Raw genomic sequence first — 25,109 nt, forward strand, 5'->3', positions numbered from 1 at the left:
AAATAAAATAAAATAATATTAAATAATATTAAATTAAATTAAATTAAATTAAATTAAATTAAATTAAATTAAATCAAATCAAATTAAATTAAATTAAATTAAATTAAATTAAATTAAATTAAATTAAATTAAATTAAATTAAGTTAAATTAAATTAAATCACATATCACATTAAAATCACACTCACTCACTCTCACACACACACACACACACACACACTGCAGTGACAACACGGCTGCCACAGGAGGGAGCCAACGATTCACAGGAAGTTCCCTGACATCTTTATTATAGAAAGCAGGTTTAACTAAACTCTCTGACTCAGAAACGCTAATGGGAAGCAGGTTAAGTTCACAGAGTCAGTTACCATGGTAACGGACCCAGAGTTCCCCTCTTCTCAGGGTTAACTTAGGGCGTTTTCATGTGAGGTACGATTGATTCGTACTGTGCCCGATGTACGGTACGGAGCGTTCACACTGATCAAACAAACTGGACTTTGGGATCAAGTATACTCAGATCCGGGCCGGGTCCCTGATGTGAAAGCACCCTACATCTGAGTTTACACTAGGTCTAGTTTATCTACCAAACACAGAAAACATAATATATTAAAGAATTTAAAAGTAATATTAATAAGAAAAAACAAAGAAAACTACATTTAAATTTGTTCAATGCACTATTTAGAAACCAAGAATTAATAATGAAACAAGTTGACACGCCATACAGAAAAAAAAAAAAATGACTATAAATCACAAAAATAAACAAATAAAATAAATATGTGAACTGCTGCAAACAAGCTTCAATACAACTCATAAAAACAGAGAGAAGATGAATATATTTAATTCAAAGGGTCTCTGTAAGTCTTGAGGAGGTTCCAGAGTCCTGGAGATTAATTCCTTTGGTCTTTGATGTTGCGTTCACATTAAGAGTGAAGCGAATTTTTGCCTCCCTTTACTTGCTGGTTGGACCGCCGGTCTCATCTGTGTTCTAGAGGAGGAGCTCGTCTCCATGGATACCAACAACATGTCCTCCATCAACCATGGAAGAAATAACCTCTGCTGCTGCTCTGTATCCCAGATACGTCAGAAAACCAAGCGCCGTCGTGTCTGGGTTCATGACATCCCCCGGCGGCGAGCTGTATTCACACACAGTGACATCACACTGACTGTATTCTAGCAGCCACACGTCTCTACTGAGTTATGAACCCAAAATAAACTCTGATTTAATATCAATAAACAGATCAATATGATGCTGAAATAACTATATAATGATGCTGATCAGTAAAAAGTCTGAATGCATGCTTCGTCAAGTCTGTTACCATGACGACAAGCAGACAACTTTTAAAATGCTTGTTTTCTGAATGGAGTCTGGATGGATCCGAGCCAGGCTATGTAGCTGCTCCATCAACACTCAACATGACGTCATCTAGAGACGTTGTTGGTTCTGGTCTCTGGACAGAGATGATGGACTATCGTAGCTCTGGGTGACCACAGACACATACAAGATTTATTTATCCTCCATTTCTGATTCAACAACGTCAGGACGTCAGTGAGGACAGGAGGACGATCTCAACACTGACAGGCTTTCACCACACAGAGACACACAAATTTCTTGCTTGCATCAATAGGTGAATGATGCAAATTCCGTGTGTTTGCGTTGCACCAATTAGGCCGCCCGGCAGACATTTGCCTATTTGCATTGACACCACGCAAAAAGTTGGCTTTGCGCTTGTTGTGAATGTGCCATTAGAATTAAATGTGATTGGCTCTCTCCACCTGCAGAGCCTTGAGGTAGTCCATGTGTCGGCGGGCCTCCTCCTGGTTCTGTCGGATGTAGTAGACCAGGTAGGAGATGACCGTGGAGAACCAGAGGAACATGGTGACCAGCATCACCACATCAGTGGATCTCCTCACAGACAGACACAGATCCCAGTCCTCCACCAGCAGGACCAGAGGCATCCCAACAGCTCCTGCAACACAAGTTTACATCATACGTGTGTTACACAAACAAACACCAAACCGATTGGCTGATGAGTGTAAACGTACCGAGGTTTGGGAGGTCGGAGGTTTGACAGACGACTTCAGACAGAGAAGACGGGTCCAGATCCAACTGAGGCATGAACAACTGAACACCAACAAGAAGACAGAAGCAACATCTGCAAAGATTCAAACAAACTTTCTTCTGAATAGAAAAACACTATAAGAACAAGTTCTTTTCTTCTTCGTCTGCCGTGGCCCGTCTCGCCTCTTCCAATCCTGTTCGTGACGCCAAATATGCCGAAGATAAATTATGTGACAGACTTTTTTTTCAGACTTTTTGTTTTTTTCGGGCATTTTTCAGACTTTTCTTTCGGGCATTTTTCAGATCTTTTTTTACTGACATTTTTTCAGACTTTTTGTTTTGGACATTTTTTCAGATCTTTTTTTGTCCGACATTTTTCAGATCTTTTTTTTCAGACTTTTTGTTTTGGACATTTTTTCAGACTTTTTTTTCAGACATTTTTTAGATCTTTTTTTTCAGACTTTTTTCAGACTTTTTTTTGTCCGACATTTTTCAGACTTTTTTTTCAGACTTTTTGTTTTTTTCGGGCATTTTTCAGACTTTTTTTACGGACATTCTTTCAGACTTTTTTTACGGACATTCTTTCAGACTTTTTTTTGTCCGACATTTTTCAGACTTTTTTTTCAGACATTTTTCAGATCTTTTTTTTTCAGACTTTTTTCAGACTTTTTTTTCAGTACAATATTGAATAATTAAAAATAAAAAATTTAAAAAACTTTCTCTGTTGTTTGTATTTTAGATTAATAACAACAATGATAAATAATAAAAAGCAAAATAATAATATTAATACAATATTTAATTGTATAAAAAGATAAAATAAAAATACTTTCTCAGGTGTTTGTGTCTTAGATTAATAACAATAATAATACATATGAATGAATAATAAAAAGCTAAATAATAATATGAAAACAATAATGAATAATGTAAAAATATAAAATAAAAATTCTCTCTCTCTATATATATATATATATATATATAATTTTTTAAGGCAAAATAACGCTACAACGAACTTCCGGTGTGTGTGTTTATTCAGGCCAGGTGGCAGGTGACAGGTGGGCGGGGCTTGCTGCAGCTCGAGCTGTCTGCTCTCTGCTGATAGAGCTCGTGCTGTCAGACTGTGACGCCTCTCAGAGAACATGAAGAAGAAGAAGCAGGAGGACTTCATCTGGTGTGTTCATCTGGTCTGTTCATCTGGTGTGTTCATCTGGTCTGTTCATCTGGTGTGTTCATCTGGTCTGTTCATCTGGTCTGATCATCTGGTCTGATCATCTGGTGTGTTCATCTGGTCTGTTCATCTGGTCTGATCATCTGGTGTGTTCATCTGGTCTGTTCATCTGGTCTGATCATCTGGTCTGTTCATCTGGTGTGTTCATCTGGTCTGATCATCTGGTGTGTTCATCTGGTGTGTTCATCTGGTCTGTTCATCTGGTCTGATCATCTGGTGTGTTCATCTGGTCTGTTCATCTGGTCTGATCATCTGGTGTGTTCATCTGGTCTGATCATCTGGTGTGTTCATCTGGTCTGTTCATCTGGTCTGATCATCTGGTGTGTTCATCTGGTCTGTTCATCTGGTCTGATCATCTGGTCTGTTCATCTGGTCTGTTCATCTGGTCTGATCATCTGGTGTGTTCATCTGGTCTGATCATCTGGTCTGTTCATCTGGTGTGTTCATCTGGTCTGATCATCTGGTCTGTTCATCTGGTCTGATCATCTGGTCTGTTCATCTGGTCTGTTCATCTGGTCTGATCATCTGGTCTGATCATCTGGTCTGTTCATCTGGTCTGATCATCTGGTCTGTTCATCTGGTCTGATCATCTGGTCTGGTCTGGAGATGTTTGAGCTGCTGATGGTCAGCTGTTCAGGAGGACCCTGTTAGGATCTGGACTCTGGAGCTCTACTGGTCTCTGTTGTGGTTCTACTGGTTCAGCCTCAAGAACTGCTGACAGACACAGTGAGTCAACTTTACTCCCAGAGCTGCTGCTGCTGCATAATATAACATAATATAATATAATATAATATAATATAACATAACATAACATAACATAATATAACATAATATAACATAACATAATATAATATAATATAACATAATATAATATAATATAATATAACATAACATAACATAACATAATATAATATAATATAACATAACATAACATAACATAATATAATATAATATAACATAATATAACATAATAGAATATAACATAACATAACATAAAATAATATAATATAATATAACATAACATAACATAATAGAATAGAATATAACATAACATAAAATAATATAATATAATATAACATAACATAACATAATATAATATCATATATCATATAATACAATATAATATAACATAAAATAATATAATATAATATAACATAATATAATATAATATAATATAACATAACATAACATAATATAATATAATATAACATAACATAACATAATATAATATAATATAACATAACACAATACAATACAATACAATACAAAATAAAATAATATATCATATCATACAATATAATATAATATTATCAAAAGTAAAATAGAAAATAACCAAAATGGCAATAATACTTGATATATTTTATAATTGAATCATAAAATAAACAACATAATAAAAAACTCCTAATGAAGATACAGTAATAAAATTGTATACATCCATATTTTTTAAAGATGTATTTATTTATTTGTAATTTACAAAAGCTTAAATCAAATAAATATTAATGATAAAAAAATATTAAAATATGCACCAGTCTGATCTGTGAATAACTCGTCCTATTTAATCACATTTATCATAAAGAATCAAATAAATTATTAGTGCATCATTACTGTTAATATGGAAAACATTTGAACTAAATTAATTATTATTGAGTAGTTAGCTGGATGACATAAATTTAAATTGACATAAATGAAGAAAATAACATTTATATAGTTTTTTTGTTGGAAAAACCTCCAGTTCAGTTTTAAATGTCTTTCTAGTTATTAGTTATTTATTCTACTAATTTATTAGTTATTGATTAGTTGTTATAGCCCTCTTTCCTGTTAGTAACCATGGTAACGTGTTTCTTTCCCGTTAGTAACCATGGTAACGTGTTTCTTTCCCGTTAGTAACCATGGTAACGTGTTTCTTTCCTGTTAGTAACCATGGTAACGTGTTTCTTTCCTGTTGGTAACCATGGTAACGTGTTTAGTGGGCGGAGCATTAAGTGGAGTCAGAATAACTCTCTGAACACGTTAGCTAACGCTGGCTAGCTAAAGAATAAAGAATAAAATGTAATCTTGAATTTAATGTTTGTGTCCAACTGGTGACTCCTCCCACTCCTCTGACATCACAGCGTCACCGTGGAGACCTGCTGAGGAAGAGGAGGATGCTGCCCTGGACCACTGACGAGCAAATCAAGAAAACACCAGAAGAAGAAGAAGAAGAAGAGTCTATTCGTCCTCCTCCTCTTCCTCCCGTTACCATGACAACCTCCGAGGACGACCCTCCGACCAATCGGGACCTCAGCTCGGACTCGGGGGAGGAGACGGCGGCTGTGCTGTCAGACTCCAACAGGGAGTTGTTACTATGGCAACGGAAGGAGGAGGAGGAGCGTGATGAAGAGGAGACTCAGGCGGTGGCCTCGTCTCCAGACGGACGATTCCTCAAGTTCAACATCGAGATCGGACGAGGATCCTTCAAGACGGTTTACAGAGGACTCGACACCGAGACCACCGTGGAGGTGGCCTGGTGTGAGCTGCAGGTACACACTACTACACACTACTACACACTACAATACACAACAACACACAACAACACACAACAACACACAACAATACACAACGAGACCACCGTGGAGGTGGCCTGGTGTGAGCTGCAGGTACACACTACTACACACTACTACACATTACAACACACTACAATACACAACAACACACAACAATACACAACGAGACCACCGTGGAGGTGGCCTGGTGTGAGCTGCAGGTACACACTACTACACACTACTACACACTACAATACACAACAACACACAACAACACACAACAATACACAACGAGACCACCGTGGAGGTGGCCTGGTGTGAGCTGCAGGTAACACACTACTACACACTACAACACACAACTACCCACAACAACACACAACAACACACAACAATACACAACAACAACACACAACAACACACAACAACACACACCGAGACCACCGTGGAGGTGGCCTGGTGTGAGCTGCAGGTACACACTACAATACACTACAATACACAACAACACACAACAATACACAACAACACACAACAACACACAACAATACACACCGAGACCACCGTGGAGGTGGCCTGGTGTGAGCTGCAGGTACACACTACTACACACTACTACACACTACAACACACAACAACACACAACAATACACAACAATACACAATGATACACACCTACACACTACAATAAACAACACACAACAACACACAACAATACACACCAATACACACCAATACACACTGAGACCACCGTGGAGGTGGTCTGGTGTGAGCTGCAGGTACACACTACAATACACAACAACAAACAACAATATATAACAACACACAACAACACACACCGATACACACACCGAGACCACTGTGGAGGTGGCCTGGAGTATGTATTGTTGTGTATTGGTGTGTGTATTGTTGTGTATTGGTGTATGTATTGTTGTGTGTATTGGTGTGTGTATTGGTGTGTGTATTGGTGTGTGTATTGGTGTGTGTATTGTTGTGTGTATTGGTGTGTGTATTGGTGTGTGTATTGTGTGTATTGGTGTGTGTATTGTTGTGTATTGGTGTGTGTATTGTTGTGTGTATTGGTGTGTATTGGTGTGTGTATTGGTGTGTATATTGTTGTGTATTGGTGTGTATATTGTTGTGTATTGGTGTATGTATTGTTGTGTGTATTGGTGTGTGTATTGGTGTGTATTGGTGTGTGTATTGGTGTGTATATTGTTGTGTGTATTGGTGTGTGTATTGGTGTGTATTGTTGTGTATTGGTGTGTGTATTGTTGTGTGTATTGGTGTGTGTATTGGTGTGTATTGGTGTGTGTATTGGTGTGTATATTGTTGTGTATTGGTGTATGTATTGTAAAGTGAGTCTTCTTCTCTCTTGATTTATGACCTCAGTAAACATTGTAAACATGAGTTTATGTTTCAAGTCTTCTTCATACAGCATGATGTTCATTTAGTAACTGATGTTCATTCAGTAACTGATGTTCATTCAGTAACTGATGTTCATTTAGTAACTGATGTTCATTTAGTAACTGATGTTCATTCAGTAACTGATGTTCATTCAGTAACTGATGTTCATTCAGTAACTGATGTTCATTCAGTAACTGATGTTCATTCAGTAACTGATGTTCATTCAGTAACTGATGTTCATTTAGTAACTGATGTTCATTCAGTAACTGATGTTCATTTAGTAACTGATGTTCATTCAGTAACTGATGTTCATTTAGTAACTGATGTTCATTCAGTAACTGATGTTCATTTAGTAACTGATGTTCATTTAGTAACTGATGTTCATTTAGTAACTGATGTTCATTCAGTAACTGATGTTCATTTAGTAACTGATGTTCATTCAGTAACTGATGTTCATTTAGTAACTGATGTTCATTCAGTAACTGATGTTCATTTAGTAACTGATGTTCATTCAGTAACTGATGTTCATTTAGTAACTGATGTTCATTTAGTAACTGATGTTCATTCAGTAACTGATGTTCATTTAGTAACTGATGTTCATTTAGTAACTGATGTTCATTCAGTAACTGATGTTCATTTAGTAACTGATGTTCATTTAGTAACTGATGTTCATTCAGTAACTGATGTTCATTCAGTAACTGATGTTCATTTAGTAACTGATGTTCATTTAGTAACTGATGTTCATTCAGTAACTGATGTTCATTTAGTAACTGATGTTCATTTAGTAACTGATGTTCATTCAGTAACTGATGTTCATTCAGTAACTGATGTTCATTTAGTAACTGATGTTCATTTAGTAACTGATGTTCATTCAGTAACTGATGTTCATTTAGTAACTGATGTTCATTCAGTAACTGATGTTCATTTAGTAACTGATGTTCATTTAGTAACTGATGTTCATTCAGTAACTGATGTTCATTTAGTAACTGATGTTCATCTGGTAACTGATGTTCATTCAGTAACTGATGTTCATTTAGTAACTGATGTTCATTTAGTAACTGATGTTCATTCAGTAACTGATGTTCATTCAGTAACTGATGTTCATTTAGTAACTGATGTTCATTTAGTAACTGATGTTCATTCAGTAACTGATGTTCATTCAGTAACTGATGTTCATTTAGTAACTGATGTTCATTTAGTAACTGATGTTCATTCAGTAACTGATGTTCATTCAGTAACTGATGTTCATTTAGTAACTGATGTTCATTCAGTAACTGATGTTCATTTAGTAACTGATGTTCATTTAGTAACTGATGTTCATTTAGTAACTGATGTTCATTCAGTAACTGATGTTCATTTAGTAACTGATGTTCATTCAGTAACTGATGTTCATTTAGAGTCAGATAGACCATAAAGCAGGGGATGCTTTAGGGCGGGGCTACCGTGTGATTGACAGGTCGCTACCACGGCGTTGTCCGGTCTGGGAGTTGTCCGTGTTTTCATCTCACAACTTTAACCCTTTCACATTATGTTTTCACTTCATCAAAGTTAATTATAACCACCTAAAAATGCCTTACTCAGCGTTGGGTTGTACTCAGCTCCTCCCTCTAGTGTCACTTCTGGTTGCAAAAACCAAGATGGTGACGACCAAAAACCAAAATAGCACTTTATCATGCAGCGTCTGATAGCTGAAGTATTAATTAATGTTTTACTCTGTGTATGTGTGTGTGTGTGTGTGTGTATGTGTGTGTGTGTGTGTGTGTGTGTGTGTGTGTGTGTGTGTGTGTGTTACCTGAGGTCAGAGTGTTTCAGTCTTTATTGTTTTATTGGACGGTGACTGTGAGCCCTGATTGGTTGAGAATGAGGAAGTGTTAGGTGATACATTTAAGACTCTTGTAGAGTAAATATTTAACACATTAACTTTATATCCCTGTGAGGACGTTTCATTCATTCTTTGATGTGTCTCACCATCATCATCATCATCATCATCATCACCATCATCATCATCATCATCATCATCATCATCATCACGTGTTTGTACTCTGATGAAACACATAATCGTCGCTGTGTATTAACCAGCTACTCTTACACTACTGATACTTCAGACCTGATACTGAACATACATATACTGTACATACATCTGTAGACTGATCCCTGCATGAACCTGTTTATATTTAATGATCCATACTGATTGTATATATTCTATATATTTGCACCTTATTGTTATATGAGACTCTTACAGTATATTTGCAGTCTTCTCACTTTGTACCGCGACCGCTGCACAGATCTGTCGCTCTGGATGAATAAACTTTATCTTGTCTACCGTCGTCCAGAAAAACAGATGAACCCGTCTCAACTTCTGATGCAACGTGACGTCATCAAGACGCCGTGATGTCACATCAGTTTGTTGTTAATTATAAACGCCTAATAATGTCTTATTCATACGCCCGTCTGAAGCTGGATCAGGATCTGATCAAACGTCGATCATTAGAGACGCCCTCCCCTCAGTGTGACTGACTGCTGTTACGGGTTTCTCTCTACTAGATGTTGATGGATGGATGTTAGTTACTGTGAGCTCGTTTAACGTTTAACGTTTAACGTTTAACGTTTAACGTGTCGGATATGTCTCATGTGAAGGAAAATTATTTTGGCTCAAACTGAAAAACAAGAATCTGACTGAGAAACGTGTGTGTTTGTGTTTGTGTGTGTGTGTGTGTGTGTGTGTGTGTGGGTGTGTGTGTGTGTGTGTATGTGAGATAAAGTGTTGGTGACTCAGCAGTTTGTTGTACCGTACACACCATCTGATATCTGATTGGACAGACGGCTGCTGGTTGATGTTGATAACAGCTCTCTCACTCTCCCTCTCACAAACACACACACACACACACACACACACACACACACACACACAGTCAATGAGGTCAAAGGTCAGCTCTCTGCCACAAATTCCTGTTGTCTGTTGATGGTTCTCAACCCGTGGTTCGGGGACCCTCCAAGAGGTTCATGATGATTTTGCATGTTTTAACTTTTCCATTTAAACTAATAAATGTTTATTATTCTTAATTTCTTGTTAAAAACTTAATATATGTTGAATTTAATGTTTGTCTGTGGGGTTAGTAAGTTAACATTTCCTATTGTTCACCTGTGAACTGACTAAGAGACTTTAGGTTTTCTTAATTCAAAAAAATATTTCCAAATTGCGTAATTATTTCCAGGAAGCGTCCTAAAAAGTAATTTTCACATTGGTAAAATAAAGTTTCATTAGATGTTTTTACTCCGTCTGGCCCGAACAACGTTCAAATAAACCAAACTGAACATTCTCTCACTGGTTGAACTGGCCTCATGCAACCTATAACGAGGGTATTTTATTTATTCATTTTACTCTATTATTCTGTTTTATTTTAATTCACATTTTAATTTATTTTTTATATTTTATTTTTATTTTATTATTTTGTTTAGCCTACATTATTTTTTAAAATTATTTTCTATTTTATTTTAAATTATTATTTCATGATTATTTAGATAAATGCTAATCGTTGTAACAAACATTCAGAATCTCCAGCAGCTGATTGTTAACCTAACAATAACCCAGCAGATCATCAGCTGTCTGAGGGCTCAGTGTCAATTAATCAATGTATTTATTGATCATCTCTTACCCTCAGACTCATCGTCTGACAAAGTCAGAGCGTCAGAGGTTCACTGAGGAGGTGGAGATGCTGAAAGCTCTGCAGCATCCCAACATCGTCCGATTCTTCGACTCCTGGAAGTCGACGCTGAGGGGCCACAAAGGCACCATCCTAGTGACGGAGCTCATGACATCCGGGACTCTGAAGACGTGAGTCCACAATAGAGACAATACATTATTTGCTCATTTAAGTTCCCGAATGCCCCACGACTTTTCAGTCCCTCGACGCCCCACGACATTTCAGTCCCTAGACGCACCATGACATTTCAGTCCCTGGACACCCCACGACATTTCAGTCCTGGGACACCCCACAACATTTCAGTCCCGGGACACCCCACGACATTTCAGTCCCTGTACCTCCACGACATTTCAGTCCTTAGACGCACCACGACATTTCAGTCCCTAGACCTCCACGACATTTCAGTCCCTAGTCGCCCTACGACATTTCAGTCCCTAGACCTCCACGACATTTCAGTCCCTAGACCTCCACGACATTTCAGTCCTTAGACGCACCACGACATTTCAGTCCCTAGACGCACCACGACATTTCAGTCCCTAGACGCACCACGACATTTCAGTCCCTAGACGCACCACGACATTTCAATCCCTCGACGCACCAAGACATTTCAGTCCCTGGACGCACCACGACATTTCAGTCCCTAGACCTCCACGACATTTAAGTCCCTAGACCTCCACGACATTTCAGTCCCTAGACCTCCACGACATTTCAGTCCCGGGACACCCCACGACATTTCAGTCCCTTGACGCCCCACGACATTTCAGTCCCTGGACGCACCACGACATTTCAGTCCCTAGACGCCCCACGACATTTCAGTCCCTGTACCTCCACAACATTTCAGTCCCTAGACCTCCACGACATTTCAGTCCCTAGACCTCCACGACATTTCAGTCCCTAGACCTCCACGGCATTTCAGTCCCTGGACGCACCACGACATTTCAGTCCCTAGACCTCCACGACATTTAAGTCCCTAGACCTCCACGACATTTCAGTCCCTGGACGCACCACGACATTTCAGTCCTTAGACCTCCACGACATTTCAGTCCCGGGACACCCCACGACATTTCAGTCCCGGGACACCCCACGACATTTCAGTCCCGGGACACCCCACGACATTTCAGTCCCTTGACGCCCCACGACATTTCAGGCCCTGGACGCACCACGACATTTCAGTCCCTAGACGCCCCACGACATTTCAGTCCCTGTACCTCCACGACATTTCAGTCCCTAGACCTCCATGACATTTCAGTCCCTAGACCTCCACGACATTTCAGTCCCTAGACCTCCACGACATTTCAGTCCCTAGATGCCCCACGACATTTCAGTCCCTAGACCTCCACGACATTTCAGTCCCTGGACGCCCCACGACACTTCAGTCCCTGGACGCCCACGACATTTCAGTCCCTAGACGCATCACGACATTTCAGTCCCCAGAAGCCCCACGACATTTCAGTCCCTAGACCTCTACGACATTTCAGTCCTTAGACACACCACGTCATTTCAGTCCCTAGACGCCCCACGACATTTCAGTCCCTAGACGCACCACGACATTTCAGTCCCTCGACGCCCCACGACATTTCAGTCCCTAGACGCCCCACGACATTTCAGTCCCTAGACCTCCACGACATTTAAGTCCCTAGACCTCCACGACATTTAAGTCCCTAGACCTCCACGTCATTTCAGTCCCTAGACGCACCACGACATTTCAGTCCCTAGACCTCCACGACATTTAAGTCCCTAGACCTCCACGACATTTAAGTCCCTAGACCTCCACGTCATTTAAGTCCCTAGACGCACCACGACATTTCAGTCCCTAGACCTCCACGACATTTAAGTCCCTAGACGCCCCACGACACTTCAGTCCCTAGACGCATCACGACATTTCAGTCCCTAGACCTCCACGACATTTAAGTCCCTAGACGCCCCACGACACTTCAGTCCCTGGACGCCCACGACATTTCAGTCCCTAGACGCATCACGACATTTCAGTCCCCAGAAGCCCCACGACATTTCAGTCCCTAGACCTCTACGACATTTCAGTCCTTAGACACACCACGACATTTCAGTCCCTAGACGCACCACGACATTTCAGTCCCTCGACGCCCCACGACATTTCAGTCCCTAGACGCCCCACGACATTTCAGTCCCTAGACCTCCACGACATTTAAGTCCCTAGACCTCCACGACATTTAAGTCCCTAGACCTCCACGTCATTTCAGTCCCTAGACGCACCACGACATTTCAGTCCCTAGACCTCCACGACATTTAAGTCCCTAGACCTCCACGACATTTAAGTCCCTAGACCTCCACGTCATTTAAGTCCCTAGACGCACCACGACATTTCAGTCCCTAGACCTCCACGACATTTAAGTCCCTAGACCTCCACGTCATTTCAGTCCATAGACGCACCACGACATTTCAGTCCCTAGACCTCCACGACATTTCAGTCCCTGGGCACCCCTCGACAGTCTCTGGAGCTCACCTGACTTGACCAGGTCTTCTTTAAATCCCCTTCAGGTACCTGCGCCGGTTCCGTCAGATGAAGCTGAAGCTGTTGCAGCGTTGGAGCTTCCAGATCCTGAAGGGGCTACAGTTCCTGCACTCACGCAGCCCCCCCATCCTGCACCGAGACCTCAAGTGTGACAACGTCTTCATCACCGGACCCACCGCCTCCGTCAAAATCGGAGACCTGGGCCTCGCCACGCTCAAGAAGGCCTCGTTCGCCAAGAGTGTCATTGGTAAGACCACAGCGTGCAGGGAGAGCCAGCAGGGTAAAGAATGTCGTGTTTTAATGCCCTTGTTTTTGAGTTACTGTTGTGATGCGTTCAGGGACCCCGGAGTTCATGGCTCCAGAGATGTACGAGGAGAAGTACGACGAGGCCGTGGACGTTTACGCCTTCGGCATGTGCATCCTGGAGATGGCGACGTCCGAGTATCCGTACTCTGAGTGTCAGAACGCCGCCCAGATCTACCGCAAAGTTACCAACGTAAGGCTCCGCCCACCTGAGTGCTGACTACATCCTGTCTTTGGTCACATGTCTGACTGTCTGTTTGTCTCTCAGGGAATCAAACCCGACAGTTTTTTAAAAGTAAAAGTTCCTGAGCTGAAAGAGATCATTGAAGGCTGCATTCAAACCGACAGCAATGAGAGGTAACACGACCAATCACGATGCAGCATTTACACCTTTAACTGAGACAAATCAGGTGATCATAGTGAGTGAAACAGCTCCACCTGCTGGACACCTTGAATCACTGCAGTGGAACAACAGATATCAAATCTTCGGGAGCTTCTATAATCCCGGCTTCAGCTCTGGTGGACTCATGTTTGTTCGTTGTTTCCTGCTGCAGGTTCACGGTTCAGGACCTGCTGGATCAGCGGTTCTTCCAGGAGCAGCTGGGGGTCCACGTGGATCTGGCCGAGGACGACGACGTCTCGAAGCCGGCCCTGAAGCTCTGGCTCAGGATGGACCACAACAAGAAGCTTCACGGCAAATACAAAGACAACGACGCCATCGAGTTCCTGTTCGAGCTTTACAAAGATGTCCCGGAGAAGGTCGCCCAGGAGATGGTACCTGCACCGCCACACGGATGACATCATGTTGATGACATCACCTGGCAGGCGGAGGTGGTCTCACCTGTCTGTCTCTCTCTCGGTCTGTCTGTCTCTCAGGTGGTGCTGGGGTTCTTGTGTGAAGCAGACTATCAGCTGGTCGCCAAGGCGATCAGACACAGAGTGACGGCCATAAAGCGCCAGCGGGAGAAACAGCAGCGTCTGCTGGAGGACGCTCTGAAGAAGGAAGCTGTCATGGAGGAGGAGTCTGACCCCGCCCCCCAACCACCCGACCTGTCCAATCACAGACCGGCAGCTGCCGCCAGCTCGTCTGCTGCTGGGAAGGTGGCCAATCAGGTGTGTCTGAAGTTGTTTCCACGGTAACGGGGCAGGAAGGTGACACACAGCGCCTCCTTCTGGTAGAGTTTACTCCTACAGTCACTAATGTGTTTAGTTCTGATCAGTTTAATATGTTTGATTCATTTTAACCCTCATATTTCATAAACTGTATTATTAAGTCTTCATTAACTGTTTATGCATCAGTTATTAATGTTAAAATGTCCTCATATACTACATTATGTCGTGTTATAAACTGTTTATTCGTTGTTTGTATTGTGCCAATGATAAATAGGGAGGTTAATAACATATATATATATGTAAATATGTATATATACATATATATATATGTATATATATTTATACATATATATATATATAGTATGTATTGCAGAGTATGCGATGTTGAACGAAGCCAAAGAGATTTATTAAGTTATTTAATTAATCAGATAAAAGGTAGCTGGTTAAAAGTCTCCATGTCAGATTAAAACAAATGAATGAATTAACTATTAAAACTCACAGCAGGACTCTGCAGGACACGCCCCCGCCTGGATACAAGCCCCGCCCTCGGTACCGGTGACATCATCGAGCAGCAGCACAGTGGATTCTGGGATCAGCAGCGTGTCCAGCAGGACGGAAGGAGACGGAGACGAGGAGGACGACAAGACGACCAAACACACCTCGTACTCCTCCGTTGCATGTCAGGATATTATCAGAATCATATTCTATTATCAATACATCATTAATCTATAAATATCTATAATTATTGTCATTTGTATTTGTTATGTTGTTGTTTATATTTTTGGCAGCAGATGGTGAGATGGACGGCTCCGTCAGCTCCTCTGGTGTCCCGGAGAACGCTGAAGCCCCGCCCCCTTCAGTCACTCACCACGCCCCCCTCTACTCGAGCCCCGCCCCCCTCTACTCTGGCCCCGCCCCTGCTCCGCTGGCTCAGGAAACCCCTCAACACCAGGCTCCTCCCCCTGTGACCCGGCCTCCATCCAAAGCTCCACCCCTGCCCATACTGCGTTTCCCCAAGGTGAGCAGGGGGCGGGGCTAACATGTCTGTAAACAAACAAACAAGGGGCGGGGCTACATTAGATAAAAGGGCGGGGCTACAGTAAATGAAGGGGTGGGGCTAAATTAAAGAGACAGCGGGCAGACTCTTTGAATCATGGGAAAACAAACAGGTGATCATCAGGACCAGAATCTTTCTGTTTGTGTCTCCTCCAGAGCATCGCTGTGTCCCAAAATGCCGAGCGACAAACATCTGGATCCGTCTCTGGCTTCTCCTCACCTGTTGACAGGTACCACACATTTATCTCTCTATACTTATGAGGACGCTCAACAATAATTCTAAATTAGCTGAATAGCTACTTCCCACAAATGTCCTCGCGTTTTAAAAATGTCCAGACTTTGCTTCACATTTTTAAGGTTTTACCTTCTTGTTGTCGCTTCACTTCCTGGTTTCTCTGGTTGCAGCTGCGCCTCCGATGTGACCTCAGGTTTGAGTGACGGCAACGACGGCCAATCAAACAAGGGCAACCAGGAAGTGACCAGACGAGCGGTTACGAAGCACTTCAGACGGAGAACGAGGGCTCGCCTGAGAATCACAGGGGTGATGTAATCATTAGATTCACATATAATGTATAAATATAAACACACACATATATATATATATATATATATATATATATATATATGTATAACACCGCATGTAACAGTGTGCGTGGTGCGTTCAGGTGTCAGACATGGTGGACCGGGTGGTGGAGTGTCAGCTGCAGACTCACAACAATAAGATGGTGACGTTTAAATTTGACCTGGATGGAGACAATCCAGAGGACATCGCCTCCGTGATGGTGAGCACCAACAGCCAATCAGAGCGCAGCACTGTGTTTATCTATAATAGAGTCATGGTGCTTTCAGTCGTGGTCGTTTTCACCGTGTACACCAGAAGAGTGAACGCCCCCCCCCCCCCCCCTCTAATTGTGGCGTGTTTGTTGACGTTGTCAGAAACGGCGGAGGACATGGAAGATAATTTTTCGGTGCTTAATAAGTTAATATATTGTAATTTTAGTCCTATATTGTTTTTTTTGGTAATTGTATAATATGTCTGAGGACGATGTTGATATTGCTGCAGTATGTTACCTGCTTGCTAGCTTGCTAAATGTACATTTTGTCCCGTCTGTGTTCAGATCCACAGAGACTTCATCGTGCCGTTAGAACGAGAAGGGTTCATCCTCCGCATGTATGACATCATCCAGAGGGCGGAGTCCATGATGCATCAACAGCAGCCCGCCGACACCGACAGGTTGTCTCACCTGACTGCCTCCACGCTGCCCGACGCTGCTGTACGTGTGTTTTAAAACATCAGTTCGTCCAGAATCAGAATCTGTAGCAACGGGTCCAGATTTTGTCTCCGAAGCGTTCTGGTTTCCGTTCGTAGTCAGAGTCGTATCGACCAGTCACGTTGGAGCAGGCTTTGGTTGAATGCAGGTCAACAGTCTGTGAGGAGAGAATCCAGCGGTTATCGGTGGATGGTTTCACAACTGTCTACTGGTGAAACCATCCGGTCGTAGACGTTGTCTCTCAACTCCAGTCTCACGTCTCAGGTTGCTGATCGGACTGTAAACAACGAGCAGCGAACTGAAGACGTAGTCTTGACCTGGATATCCGCTAGAAATATAAACCACTGACCTCCGTTGTCAGACCGAGACTGACACCAGAGAATAGGGATGCACCGGTACGAGTACTTCTCTGAGCCAAGAGACCCTCGTTAACAGCCAGCTGGAGGGTGTAAGCGACACACGGCAGGCTGGGGAGTCCCGCATACGAGGCGGTGTGCCGCGACCGGCTCTAGGTCGGCGAAGGTGCTTCCCGGGGCCGTGGACAAAGTGCTCGCTGCGTCCTCTCTCCCCACCGGGGAGGGATGGGGCCCCCTGCTCCCGGTGCAACTGTCGACCCGGGGGGACTGTCCTCAGTGTGCCAGATCGGGGCTTGGCCCACGTAAAATGCGCCAGGGGTCTGTGGTGATGTCGGCAACCCACCCGACCCGTCTTGAAACACGGACCAAGGAGTCTAACGCACGCGCGAGTCAGAGGGTGAAAGCAAAACCCCATGGAGCACTGAAAGTGAGGGTCGGTGTGCGCCGGCTGAGGCGGGATCCCGGCCCCGCGGAGCCGGGCGCACCACCGGCCCGTCACGCTGCTGTAAAGTGGTATCGGTGCCGTTGTTTCGGAGCCGTTTTGCGAGTATGAGTACATGAGCACAGTATCGGACCCGATTCTGGTATCGGTATCGGTGCAGCCCTACCAGAGAACGATGACACGTTTAGATTACAGTTAAATAACGATTCACCGAGATCTGTACTTCAGCTTTTCTGACGATAGTTTAGCGGTTTGTTTGACGTAGAAGTTTGGAGACGTGTTTCAACCTCTTCTGTTTCCTGTGTTACCGTCTACGAGGGACACGGGATTGGTTCCCCCCAGAAGGGGGCGTGGCCATGAGACTCTGAATGACGCGTTGCTGGTCTGATGGATCGTAATCAGAGGAACGCTGGTTCTCCTAAATGTTATTTATTTGTTTTCTAGGGTCTCTCCAGGACTCTGTCCTCGTCTTCACTTCCTGGTAAGAAAAGATTTAGAAAAAGGTTAGAAGGTAAATGTCAGAGTAGACGAGTCTCCGTCACACAGTCCACGTGCACGCACATTTAAAATCTAACTGATGCAAAGTTAATTAGATATAATTCAGTTTCAGTTCAATTTTGATTTCCCATCAGACATTGCAGACGCCGACCCCTCCCCCTTAAAGGGCGGAGACTTCTACATCGACCCTGAGGCCACGCCCTCCGTCAGACCGCTGAGGTCACAGTCTTTCCACGCCTCCTCAGGTACGTGAAAAAACAACTTTTATGCTAAGCTAGGCTAACAGTTCCCCCTGCTTCCAGTCTTTATGCTAAGCTAGGCTAGTCTCTCTCTGGTGAGCGTACACAGAAATGTTTGCTTCTGAATGTTTTTTAATTAGTAATTATATTAAACACTTCATGATGTTAATTATTTGTAATTTTTATAACCTCCCCCCCCCAGCTTCCTCCCATCAGCCCCCCCCCTACCCCCTCCATTACTCCCACCCAGAGTCTCCCCTCCGTCCTCCTCCTCAGTATAACCTCCAGTCTCCTCCTTACTCACCCTACACCGCCTCCTTCCCCACCCAGAGCTCCTCCTCCTCTTCCTCAGCTCCTCCTCCTCCTCCTCCTCCTCCTCCTCCTCACTGGCCCCCCCCTGACCAGCCTATCTTCTCTCTGGCCAACGTCCTCTCTCTGGCTATGGGCATGGCCCAGTCCCTCATGCCCCCATCTGGGTCCCCCAACCAGGGCTTTCACCCCCAGCCTCCCCTCTTCCCCTCCCTCCAGGCTCCCCTCTCTCGCCCCATGTCTCCCTCCCTGGGCCACGGCTACTTCTCCTCCCAGCTGTCCTACAGCCCCCCCACCCTCAGCCAACAGGGGGCGCCGCCTGGCTGGACTCCCGACACCCTCCAAGGACAGGTGAGCTCCCATTAATACATGACACCTGTGACTTACCTGAGTACTGATGGTGCGTTCAGTGACTCCTCAGGAACATTCACAGTCTTTACCTGCACTACAGGAACCAGATAAAGGTCCGGTCTCCGTAGTCTGGTAGAGGATTCATTCATTCATTCATTCATTCATTCATTCATTCATTCATTTACTCATTCACTCATCCATTAATTAATTCACTCATTCATTCATTCATTCATTTACTCATTAACTCATTCATTCATTCACTCATTCATTCATTCATTCATTCATTCACTCACTCACTCATTCATTCATTCACTCATTCATTAATTAATTCACTCATTCATTCATTCACTCATTCATTCACTCATTCACTCATCCATTAATTAATTCACTCATTCATTCATTCATGAATTTACTCATTCATTCATTCACTCATTCATTCATTCATTCATTCACTCATTCATTCACTCATTCATTCATTCACTCATTCACTCATTCATTAATTCACTCATTCATTCATTCATTCATTCATTCATTCATGAATTTACTCATTCATTCACTCATTCATTCATTCATTCATTCACTCATTCATTCACTCATTCATTCACTCATTCATTCATTCATTCATTCACTCATTCTTTCATTCATTCATTCATTCATTTCAGCCCTTCAGTCCTGTTCAGCTGAAGGTCGGCTCATCTCCGCCCCATAATCGTAAGTACCTGCTGACATCACAAAGTGACATCACACCAGACTGATGACTCACTGATCATTTCTCTGGTTCACAGGTTCAGAGACCATCTCTGCTCCCGGTCTGACCAGAGCTCCCAGTCTGACCAGTCCTCCCAGTATGATCAGAGCTCCCAGTCTGACCAGTCCTCCCAGTCTTGTCCAGGTGTCCTCCCCCGTCTCACTGTCCCCCATACAGGAGGGTAAGACACACCTGTCAGTTATAGATATAGGACATTTTACAGTGTTTATATCACCTTGTCAGCGCTCTCTGGTGGCCAGTCTCTGAGTGGGTTTCCAGACACCTGTTTTTATGCACATTTTCAATTTGAGCATAAAAGAAAAACCTGAGTGGAAACACCAGCACCGCTTGGCTGAGGTGGAAAAGTTGGTTTATCAATAATAAAATATAAAATATGGATGGAAACGCACATTAATTTCCATTTTCTTTTGCAGATTTTCTCAAAATTCAGTTAAGATTTGCGCTACGTTTGGATAGAAACCGAGCGACTGTCACCTCAAACATATATTTGAATCCATAGAGAGACCTGGTTCTGTTATAAATAAGATCATATCATCTGCATAGAGAGACCTGGTTCTTTTATAAATAAGATCATATCATCTGCATAGAGAGACCTGATTCTGTTATAAATAAGATCATATCATCTGCATAGAGAGATCTTTGGTTCTGTTATAAATAAGAGCATATCTGCATAGAGCGATCTCTGGTTCTTTTATAAATAAGATCATATCATCTGCATAGAGAGATCTCTGGTTCTGTTATAAATAAGATCATATCATCTGCATAGAGAGATCTTTGGTTCTGTTATAAATAAGAGCATATCATCTGCATAGAGCGATCTCTGGTTCTGTTATAAATAAGATCACATCATCTGCATAGAGAGATCTCTGGTTCTGTTATAAATTAGATCATATCATCTGCATATAGAGATATTTAAGGCTCTGGTATTGAATCAAATATTTATGTCTTTTCTTCTACCCCCCCCCCCCCAGGACAAACACACTGACCTTCTTCTTCTCTTTCAGTGAAGAAACCTTCAGTCTTCAGCGTTGGTCGTTTCCAGGTGACGCCCTCTAAAGACAATCCCGCCGTCCGTCTCCAGGAGGCCCGCCCCCTCGACCAGGCCATGCCCACCGCTCACTCCCCGCCTCCCTCACGGGCGAACCAATCAGAGAGCTCAGAGAGCAGCACAGTGGAGCAGAGCGAGTCAGAGAGCAGCATTGGCACGCTGGTCACGGTCGGAAGAGCGGAAGAGGAGGAGGAGGAGAAGAAGAAGAGGAGCAGGGTTCCGAGACTGAGCGTCAGCCTGTGGGAGGGGTCGGCCGCCGGCTTCAGCCAATCGTGGAGCCGCGCGGCACCTTACTTAAGCTCTGACGAATCAGAGAGCGAGAATGAGGAGATGTGGGTGGAGCTGCAGGAGCTCCGTGAAAGGTGATTGGTTAAAGCAGTAACATGTAACTGAAAGATTAACACAGTAAATAAAATACACATGAAATCCCTCAGACACCATGTGGAGGTGCAGAACCTGCAGGCCAATCAGAAGCAAGAGATTGAGGAGCTGTACCTGAAGATGGGGAAAGTCCCGCCCCCCGGTATCGTCTCTCCGGCTGCCATGTTGAACTACCGCCAGCGCCGCCTCTCCAAGACCGGGAACTACCCTCCTCCTCCTCCTCGTAAAAACAGCCTGCAGCGACTGGACGTGCTGCCCCCTGCAGGTGGGGAGGAACCACTGCAGCCTGCAGAGTCGTAACAATAAAGTTTATTCAAATGATATGAAATAACAATAATAAGTGTTTGTGGTTCAGGAATCATGAGGAAGAGCTCAGTCAGCGGCAGCAGCAGCGGATCTCAGGATAGAGCAGGGAGAGGCGTGACCTTTGCCCCCCAACACAGCCGTACGGTGAGCTCATCGTGACATCTTTACATTTTACTTTCATTATTTCAACGAAGTATTCCAGCGTGTCGGAAGGGGACGGAGGGAAATGGAAAAAGAAAACTTCACAGTTATCTTGAATACGTTTTCTGTTTTTCTTTTCAATTAAATATTTCAAATTCAGCTTTTAAAGCTTCAAAACAGCCGCTGGGTTAAAGAGGCGCTAACTGGGTAGGGATGGCCGTTAATATGGCGGACCCTCCACGCCGACGTGGGCAGGAAGGGGGTGCCGCGGGCCTAAACCCAAACTCACCTGGAGCCTGTTAGCTTCAGCTGATCTGAGATTAACCTTTGACCTTTGCCTTCCAGTGAGAGAGGAGCTGAAGACGATGACAACTGACAATGAAGAGGACATCACTTTGTGATCAAACCTGGCACATTATAATATTTACAGTATTTAGTTTGATTCCTGTTTGTTGTTTTTTTCCGTTTTATACGTTGAATTGAGACTCAAATAACATTTTAAAGACATTTCAGCACTTTAGGAAGGAAATATGGAGCCTGAATGAGTCTCATGTAAGAACGGCTTCTTTAAAGACGACGAAGGAAACAAAAATCACACAAGGTTTGAAGTTGAACCCCAAAACTACCTGAATGTGAAAACCTTCATCGCTCTCTGAAGATGCCGTGTTCATGGCTGGCTCGCCATGAACACGCTACTGCTGACTTTACAGGATTTATTCGTGTTGAACGTTAACGTCTACGCCTGCTGCTTGTTTACTCACAATTATTGATGTGACAGAGAAATATTTAAGATGTGAAAACAAGTTCTGATCTGTTTATGGATGAAGTCCAGAGGAGACACGGGTCAAGATTTTAGACTTTTCAAATAGATGAAAAATCTTCGAAGAATGATGAAATAGTTCCCAGTGATTATCGAGTAATATTACACGGCTCTGGTGAATACTCCATTCTGATTGGTCAATCACGGTGTTCTATGGTCTGTTATTTCTTTATAGCAGAGCGTTGCTACGTATAACAGACCGTTGCTACGTATAACAGACCGTTCCTATGTATAACAGACTGTCGCTATGTATAACAGACCGCTGCTACGTATAACAGACCGTTGCTACGTATAACAGACCGTTGCTATGTATAACAGACCGCTGCTACGTATAACAGACCGTTGCTACGTATAACAGGCCGTTGCTACGTATAACAGACTGTTGCTACGTATAACAGACTGTCGCTACGTATAACAGACCGTTGCTACGTATAACAGACCGTTGCTATGTATACCAGACCGTTGCTATGTATAGCAGACCGTTGCTATGTATAACAGACCGTCGCTACGTATAGCAGACCGTTGCTACGTATAACAGACCGTCGCTACGTATAACAGACCGTTGCTACGTATAACAGACCGTCGCTATGTATAACAGACCGTTGCTACGTATAACAGACCGTCGCTATGTATAACAGACCGTTGCTATGTATAACAGACCGTCGCTATGTATAGCAGACCGTCGCTACGTATAACAGACCGTCGCTACGTATAACAGACCGTTGCTACGTATAGCAGACCGTTGCTACGTATAACAGACCGTTGCTATGTATACCAGACCGTTGCTATGTATAGCAGACCGTTGCTACGTATAACAGACTGTCGCTATGTATAACAGACCGTCGCTACGTATAACAGATCATTGCTACGTATAACAGACCGTTGCTACGTATAACAGACCGTTGCTACGTATAACAGACCGTTGCTACGTATAACAGACCGTTGCTATGTATAGCAGACCGTTGCTATGTATAGCAGACCGTTGCTATGTATAGCAGACCGTTACTATGGACACAGCTCTGATGTCGGACTCTGGAGGACCGTTTTTGAGTCATATTATTGATGTCTTCAGTAAGTAGCTGTTTAATAATCAGGATAACGTACAGCTAGCGGGTCATCGTGGTCCTTGCCGTGCTCATCCCGAGTCTAGTCTCCTTATATCGTTAACACATTTATGATCAGTACATAAAGATCTAATAATGTTTATACCAGACTACAATGTCGTTAGATTGAATATAACAACACTTTAACTGTTTATTAATGTTCAATATTTGTTATAACTTCTGCTATGAAGACATATTTTATATTATTACAGCTGTGTTTCATTATATGATCATTCATGATCTGTTTTCTGTCCACAGGAGCAGCTAGAGGTGTTCACATTATAGAGTGTTATTAACTGTTTATTACATGATAACTGCTGTACAGTCTGTGATATATCTGTTATAGAATAATTATAATAACAGAACGGTGTGTAGTGATGTGAGCTCGTCTGTCTCCTGATGAGGAACTTTAGGTGAAACATAAAGAGGACTTCATTCATTTACCTTTTTAAAGTTTGAATTGTTCACAAATCTGAATCCTGATATTTGGAAGCTCTTCGTGTTTAATAAAGTAATAAAGTAACCTTAAAATAACAGAATGATTATTAATACGGTGACTGGATATTAATAGTTTCTCATCCATCATCAACACGTCAGCGTTCTGCTTCGGACTTTTCATTTGAACTTTCAATCTCAGACGTAATTTTGCATTTTCAAATCTGAAAATCTGGAAAAGAAACTGAAACCTGGAACTGTCTCTCACACACACTCACACACACACACACACACACACACACACACGCACACACACACACACACACACAGAGACACACTCACACACACACACACACACACACACACACACACGCACACACACACACACAGAGACACACACACACACACACAGTGTTACATGACCCTGTGTGTGTGTGTGTGTGTGAGTGTGTCTCTGTGTGTGTGTGTGTGAGTGTGTGTGTGAGTGTGTCTCTGTGTGTGTGTGTGTGTGTGTGTGTGTGTGTGTGTGTGAGTGTGTCTCTGTGTGTGTGTGTGTGTGTGTGCGTGTGTGTGTGTGTGTGTGTGTGTGTGTGTCTCTGTGTGTGTGTGTGTGTGTGTGTGTGTGTGTGTGTGTGTGAGTGTGTCTCTGTGTGTGTGTGTGTGTGTGTGAGTGTGTGTGAGAGACAGTTCCAGGTTTCAGTTTCTTTTCCAGATTTTCAGATTTGAAAATGCAAAATTACGTCTGAGATTGAAAGTTCAAATGAAAAGTCCGAA

At 43.0% G+C, this 25,109-nt stretch overlaps 2 protein-coding genes across 7 annotated transcripts; one reads left to right on the forward strand and one right to left on the reverse strand.

The window, feature by feature from the left end:
* Positions 1-96: 96 nt before the first annotated feature.
* Positions 97-2,202, reverse strand: LOC141779920 (leucine-rich repeat-containing protein 3-like). Its single transcript, XM_074654945.1, has 2 exons — positions 2,039-2,202; positions 97-1,962 (listed from the first exon to the last, which is right to left on the reverse strand). The coding sequence occupies exons 1-2, from the start codon at positions 2,109-2,111 to the stop codon at positions 1,745-1,747; spliced, it is 291 nt and encodes a 96-aa protein (XP_074511046.1). The 5' UTR covers positions 2,112-2,202; the 3' UTR covers positions 97-1,744.
* Positions 2,203-3,852: 1,650 nt separating this feature from the next.
* LOC141781416 (serine/threonine-protein kinase WNK4-like) lies at positions 3,853-24,730 on the forward strand. 6 transcript variants are annotated; one of them, XM_074657159.1, is made up of 24 exons: positions 3,853-4,005; positions 5,391-5,798; positions 10,862-11,034; positions 13,421-13,641; positions 13,733-13,890; positions 13,966-14,054; positions 14,252-14,471; positions 14,574-14,810; positions 15,312-15,489; positions 15,599-15,828; positions 16,023-16,096; positions 16,272-16,407; positions 16,532-16,648; positions 16,985-17,140; positions 18,380-18,446; positions 18,568-18,678; positions 18,875-19,332; positions 19,995-20,043; positions 20,118-20,261; positions 21,106-21,511; positions 21,584-21,795; positions 21,886-21,980; positions 22,323-22,424; positions 22,539-24,730. In XM_074657159.1, exons 2-23 carry the CDS (start codon positions 5,424-5,426, stop codon positions 22,323-22,325), a joined length of 3,909 nt encoding a protein of 1,302 aa, XP_074513260.1. In that variant the 5' UTR covers positions 3,853-4,005; positions 5,391-5,423; the 3' UTR covers positions 22,326-22,424; positions 22,539-24,730. The 6 variants fall into 6 exon arrangements, with proteins under 6 accessions (XP_074513260.1, XP_074513263.1, XP_074513261.1 ...); XM_074657162.1 differs by having other exon boundaries at positions 18,380-18,416; XM_074657160.1 differs by having other exon boundaries at positions 15,602-15,828.
* Positions 24,731-25,109: the final 379 nt, after the last annotated feature.

This window comes from Sebastes fasciatus, chromosome 13 (genome assembly GCF_043250625.1).
Source record: "Sebastes fasciatus isolate fSebFas1 chromosome 13, fSebFas1.pri, whole genome shotgun sequence".
Taxonomy (NCBI): Eukaryota; Metazoa; Chordata; class Actinopteri; order Perciformes; family Sebastidae; genus Sebastes; species Sebastes fasciatus.